The 6565-nt window shown below is 50.0% G+C and overlaps 1 protein-coding gene across 1 annotated transcript in view; it reads left to right on the top strand.

Annotated features, from left to right (window-relative positions):
• The first annotated feature begins 1692 nt into the window (after positions 1-1692).
• Positions 1693-6565, top strand: part of LOC118168601 (1-aminocyclopropane-1-carboxylate synthase-like protein 1) — a 43012-nt gene continuing 38139 nt past the window's right edge. Inside the window, exon 1 of the mRNA XM_035329115.1 lies at positions 1693-1754. Coding sequence (XP_035185006.1) covers positions 1745-1754 — 10 coding nt within the window. The 5' untranslated portion in view covers positions 1693-1744. The remainder of the gene's footprint in view (positions 1755-6565) is intronic.

Genomic DNA, 6565 nt, shown 5'->3' with positions numbered 1-6565 from the left:
CCAGGGTTCACCCTTGGCTACATCATTTTCTGCGGGAGGAAAATGCAGAGAGGAGACCATGAGGAGGAAGCAGGAAGCGAGCAGGGGCTTAAGGAATCCAGGGAGAGAAAGGCAGAAAAGAAGGCAGGAGAGGGTGGAGGAAGAGTGTCAGCTCCTGGAACCCACAGGGATGAAGGGGAGCTGTCACCTGAGCAGCCAGAGGAGTGATGGATGCGTGTTTGGGGCTGGGTATGGTGGTGTTTTCTTTTGCAAATGCAGAGAATTGGTTTTGTCTTTGGACACTTTTACAAAACCAGGTGCAGAACTTCTCTTAAGAGGCTTGTCTTGCAGTGCAGCAAGCACAGATCCCTCCTTGCTATTTCCTGAAATTCCCTTGGCAGCAGGCATTTCCCAGGGCAGCAGTGCTGTGCACATGTACTGGGGGTGGCAGCGCTGAGATGAGCAAGCAGAGGACTCCCTTTTGCCCCGAGCACTGCAATGTGCTGTCCCAGCCACAGGCACAGCGCAGAGGCTGGGGGCAAAGTTTGTTCTTTCCCCACCAGCCCTGAGCTGCTTCCCTGGGCATTTGCTTTCCCACCCCCTCCTCCTTCACCCTCTTGTAACAGGCACTTGGGCAGCACACTTTTCTGGATTGGCTTCAAGAGACCTTTTAAGGCTGCAGGGATTTGGCTTTATAGCTGCAATTTACTGGTAAAACTTGCCTGAATTATGCAGGCTTCTTACAGTGAAACAGGTTCAAGAGCCTCTATTTTTAGACCATCTCAAAACAAGTGCAAGAATTACTGTCTGCTCCTCCCAATTTCCTCCGTGACCTTCTCCCTCACCATGTTCACCAGCTTTCCATCCAGGTAGCTGCTCGGTGGCAGGACCTGTTGGGGAAATTGCACTCAAAGAGGCCATAACCAGCTTCTCCATAACCACACAGAGCTAATCAGTTCTCCTGGTTTGTCACGAGGAGCTAATGAGCCATTAGCAAGTCTGGGCTGCTCTTTGCACAGGGTGGCTGGAAGGCGCACGGGCTTTCAGAGGGTGGTTGACCAAGAGAGCAAGAGGTGAATGTAACCACGTAATACACGGGTACTGAGGCGTGGGTACAGTTTATGTAGGGATGTGTTTGTGCGTGATACCTTGAAGATATTTAAAACACAAATTCTTGGACGTGAAGAGCCGTACTTAAACCGTTTGCAATTGTAACAACAACTCCAGCTGACCTGAGGATATGTTAACCGTGGTAGAGTTCCTTGCTCCAAAAGCTGTTTATATAAAGCATGTACATGCTCTCCCTCTGTTTTATATACAAATTCACGTGGCATCCATCCCAGGAAGCTTGTGAGCTAGGCTCAGCCCTGAAGGATGCTGACTGTAGAACCGGTGGGAAGGGCTGGCAGGCCCCCATGAGAGGTGGTGACTGAACCTGCCGTGCTGATTCCTACCTGCACTGCCTCTCCTCATTTGACCCCAGCTCCAGCAGGTGTAAAATAACCCCCCTGGTGCCCAGGAATGGTGGGCCAGGGTTCAGAGAGAGGAAGAGGAGGAGGAGGAGGAGGAGGAGGAGGAGGAGGAGGAGGAGGAGGAGGAGGAGGTGATTGCCTCTGCAGCACAGACACAGGTGCTCCCATCCCAACTTCAACCCAGCTGCTGCCACCTCTTAAGAGCTGTAGGAAATGAAGGTTCTGCTACCACTAATTGCCCCCGCCTGTAAGCATCTGCTTGGAGAGAAGGGTTTGCAAGCTCTGCAACAGCCATGAGAGGAGGTAAGTCTTTGTGCCTCCTGGACAGTGCTGTGCTGCTTCCCTGAATCCTGGTCCTTCCTCCATGTGGCATCACCTTGGGACATGGCAGCTGTCTAGGGGGGCTTTGGGGACCTCAAGGTCTCTTGGACAGCACAGGTTGTAAGGTGAGGTGGGCTGTGGAGGGTCATTCCAGGACCTCTGTGACTGCAGAGGCTCCCAGGCCAGGAGCCCTTGGCTTTGGCTGACAGGGAGGTGTCTGGTAGGCTCCTGGGGTCCAAAATGTTTTGAAGCCAAAATGGCGATGCTCTCAGAGCAAGCATAGCAGGGCCTCTGCAGAGCTGGTTTTGCAGAGCATTCCCTCCTTCTTCTGGAATAGAGAGCTGGGGAGCAGCCATGTGAGCAGGAGACTGCCAAAATGCTGCCAGCAGTAGCCCAAGGCCGTGACCGAGGGGACTGTGCCCCTGGCTGCTCCAATGCTTCTTCAGAGGGGTGCAAGCTCCCTGCAGAAAACAGGCTCCTTGCACCAGAGCGTGAGAGCGGGCTGGTGCAGCCTCCTTGGCTGAGATCTGGGGGCTGAGGCTGGTGTGGATGGTCACCCCTCTGCTTCCCACAGAGCAGCATCCAGGCATCTGCCGCTGCTTTTTGGCTGGAAATCTGCTCATCTGCAGGCTGAAATGAGAACCAGCTGGTGGTTGTTTGGGATTTATTTTAGAAAAAAAAAATCTTCTGCAAAGCATTATTCTGTTTTGAGTTCCTGTTTCCTTTCCCATCTGTCTGAGGAGCCAGGTTTGTAAATCTCCCACTGTCTGCGTGTCCCCCTGACGGCACGGCTCCTCTGCCCTGTCCCAGCGTGGGCAGGCACGAGGGCACATCCCTCCCCGGGCTGTGCACGAGGGGCTCTCCTGCAAACTTTTTTTTGTTCACTACCTTTTGTTCACATTTGTTTTTGTCTGCTTATGGTTTGCCTCCTCCTGAGTTTTCTAGATCTGAACGAACCCAGAAATCTCAAGGCAAAACACTGCTGTAACACCATCTGGTTTCACATCAAAACAGCGCGCTTCCCAGGGATTGCTCTGCCAGCCCGCCTGGCACTCCCCTGCCTGCAGCTGGGAGTTAGCCCTGGCACTGGCACAAAGTGGCCACTGTGGTGGCTGCTCTGGTGCTGCTCGGCACCCACAAAGCCTCTGCAAAGATGGTACCACAGGGCCTGAGGCCAGCTCCCCAACACCGGGCAGGGCGACCGACCCAAAGGCTTTCAGCAGTCTGCGGACAGTGGTTTTATGCCTTTCTGTGTGTGATTTCATGAGAGTAAAAAACCATGACTTCCCTCGTTAAAAGAGAGGCCAGATGCTGCTCTCAGTTGCACCAAAATAAGTATGGATTTACTTTGTTTTGGACATATGATCAATTTATGCAGAAAAGCAATTCTTCTCTGTGTCCCCTTTTTCATTTTCTACAAATGGCCTTTCTCTTTCCTTCAGTTGTTGGTGGCTGCTCAAAGCAATTTTTGGATTTTTCTCGCTGGATTTTTTGTCCTTTTTTTAAAGGAATCATTGTTTTTATAAATAAGACTTCACACTTTTTAACAATAACTTCTAATGATTCTATAAACTTCTTCTGTAACCCAGCAGAACTTGCTCTGATGTCTTTCAGCAATTTCAGAGGTCTTTACCATTCTTCCTGGGTGCTTTTCATAGTTTCAAGACCAGAGGGGACTTTATGATTATCTGTTCTGACACTGAATCTCACTCAATAATTTCTGCTTCAACGTTTCTTGAGTTAAAAATGCAACTTTAAAAAAAAGGCTGTTGAGTCTTTACTTCAAGACTTCAAATTATGGAAACTCTATCGCATCTCAAGGTAAATTGCTCTAATGGCTTTTGTTAAATAGTGCACCCTGTATTTCATCTGAATTTGCTTAGCTTCTGTTTCCAACCACCGCATCAAATTAAATTCCTGTTGTGTTTTTTTCCTCTCTGCCTGATTAAAGAGCCCTAATATTAATCATTTATTCTTGCACTGGTAATTATGGACAGTGCTCAAGTCATCTTTTGACCTTCTGTTGGATAAACTTGGATTGACCTTCTTAAGTTTCTCACTAGAAATGTTTTCCAGATGCTGAATCGTTCTTGTAGCTCTTTTCTGAACCCTTTACAGTTTCTGTTTTTTTGTTGTTGTTGATTTTTTTTTTTTCTTACTGCTGACACAAAGCCTCACAGCGTTTCAATGTAATGCAGCGGTTCCTGCTGCTGTTTTGATAGCACAGTATGCCGAGGTAATACCACCTCTCTACCATTATGGGATTGTACATCCAAGAGTCACGTTTGTCCTAGCAACAGTACCGTGTTAGGGGGTCTTGTTTAACTGGCTGTGTGCCATGGAGTACCTTGGGGTAGAGTCAGGTTCGTAACCATCCCTTTCAAAGATGCTGCTTTGCAAGATTCTGTGTCCCACTGTATGCCTGTAACCTTTGCCGTCCTTTGTTACCATATGAACGATCCCTGTTTGGATTTGGGGGTGTTAAAAGCCACATGGCAGAAATGAATTCGTCATGCTGGGACAATCTTCTAGACAGGTCTGTACAGCTGAGCGTGCTCCTTGCCTTTCCGTACCCACCAATTTTGTATCACTCTTAATGACACCTCTTTCCTATGAGCAATACCAATTTTGCAGAATGCTGTTGTCGTGTGAGAATGACAGGCGAGGCTGCAAAATGCCCACAAGGTAAGCATATTGATATATTGATCTTCACCAAATAAGCTAGAGATCTCACCAAATATGGGGCCAAGTGTGTTCTAATCAGGCCTGGTTCCTGTTAAAAATCATGCACGTTTCCTGGATAAAAGAGGGAATCTCTGTCTCTGGAGATGCTCAGAGCTGAACTGAACAAATCCCTGAGCAACCTGATCTAATCAGACCTGTTTTGGGAAGGTGCTTGGATGTGATGACTTCCAGAGGTCTCTTCCAGCCCAAATTATTCTGTAATTATGTAATTATGTGGCTAATTAGCTTTCTATTTTTAATACTTGTCACTGTCCTCTGTAGTCACCTTTCTGTATTTCACCCTGCTCCTATGACAGGTTAACCGGGATAGGCTCTGCAGGTTTAAATATTTCATAGATCGGCATCTGCTTAAAGGGCTCCATGTAAAATAGAAAGCACTTCATAATCAGATAACCCTGCCTGTGCCCAATACAAAGGATTTCTTTCTCCGTTGGGCTGGAAGTGCTGCAGAGGCTGCCTGCTGTGAGACGATGGGCTTTGTGGGGGACATGGCCGGCCCTGGGTGCCTGCAGGGATTTGCTGGGGGCTTCTCTTGTGGTCTGGCAAAGTGGAGGTGACCAGAGCCTGTGGCTGTGCTCCTGCAGGTGTCAGGATCGGGACCACAGGGCTGGCAGTCTCCAGGAGAGGTCACTCCTGTCTCCAGAACCTGCCAGAGCAGGTCCTGCTGGTCCCGTGCCTCTGCCAGGTGGCGGAGCAAGTGGGGATGTCAGCTCTGGTGGCAGAGGGGCCGTGTGGGTGCGACGTGTATCGAGGGATCTGGCTCTCAGCAGCTGCCCCTATACAGCTGGGGCCCTGGCATCTGCTGAAAGGGCTCTGCAGGGGCACAGCACCATGCACCCAGGGCCATGCTCGTGCAGCCCTTCGGCCACCTCTGCGCAGCTGCTGCAGCTTCGGCTGCTGTCCTTGCCTGCTTTCCTCGCGGTGGGTTTGGTTGTTTTGCATCTTTGAAGTTGAGTGGGTGGTTTGGAGGTTTCTGTACACTCTGTTCTTTTGGTAGGCTTAGCTTAGTCTATGTGTTTAAATGCAGGTTGTGCTTCACAAAAGGGACATTATTTGCAGTGAATGGCATCATCCATTTCAATATCTGGTTCAGCGTTTACGCCTGAAAAATCTGATGAGATACAAGTTGACATCTTGTTTTCTTCATCTGGTTGGAGGAAGTCACGACGTTTTTTCAGAGAAATCTTTATTCTAAGATCTGAAAATGTATAAACAAGTAGAAACTTCCTCTGCTTTTCTTTGTCAGGCTGTCAAAATGTTCCCAGGCCACCCTGGTTTGTGGTTTTCACTTGTTATTCCTTCTTTCGTATGACAACAGAGAGATGAGTTGACAGCCACTGGTGTCAGAGGCAGGGAGTTGCTCTGGGGAGAGGAGCGCTCAGCTTTAAACAACTTTGCTGTGGTTTTGGCAAGGCTGGGTCGGTGACCCAGCTACAGAGACGGTGACTTTTGTCCAAGGATATTCCTGCCTCTAGCAGAAACAAAATGACTGCCGTGGCTGCTCTCTGGGACTGCTGTTTGTGGCTGGGAAGGTGTGCACGGGTTTCATCCAAGGGACATAGGCTACGCTCAGCCTTGGAAACTTGAGCACATGCTGACTTATTCATCAAGCCAGCCTCCCACCAGCGGTACGAACAGTGTATAGCTTTCCAGGCACAGAAGTGTGGGCCCGCACCTTCATTCTGCTCTCATTTACGCTTTCATTTCAGCACTGCAAGGTGTTGCATCGGTAAGAGGGCAAGCCCCAGGCTGCTTTTCATTTTCTGCTGTTTGGAGCTGATTATCCAGGAGCTGGGGAAGTAATTGACGGAGGTGTAACCAGGCCCTACGGCTCAAATGCCCGTGGGGTGAGGTGGAAGAGGTGCAGACCGTGGGGAGCCCCAAGGGCACCTGGCATTGCCACGCACCTTGTGGGAGCGCTGCCCCCCCGAGTGTCCCCCAGTCCTGGCAGTGGCAGGCCGGCTGTGTGTGTGAGGAGCTCGGGCGGTGGCTGAGGCAGGGAGGAAGAGCCATGGGGCTGCAGGTGGTGAGGGAGGCCCTGGGTGGTT

The sequence above is a fragment of the Oxyura jamaicensis genome, chromosome 5, assembly GCF_011077185.1.
Source record: "Oxyura jamaicensis isolate SHBP4307 breed ruddy duck chromosome 5, BPBGC_Ojam_1.0, whole genome shotgun sequence".
Lineage (NCBI taxonomy): Eukaryota > Metazoa > Chordata > Aves > Anseriformes > Anatidae > Oxyura > Oxyura jamaicensis.
Note: the sequence above shows the minus strand (reverse complement) of the source record. Positions and strands in the feature narration are given on the sequence as shown.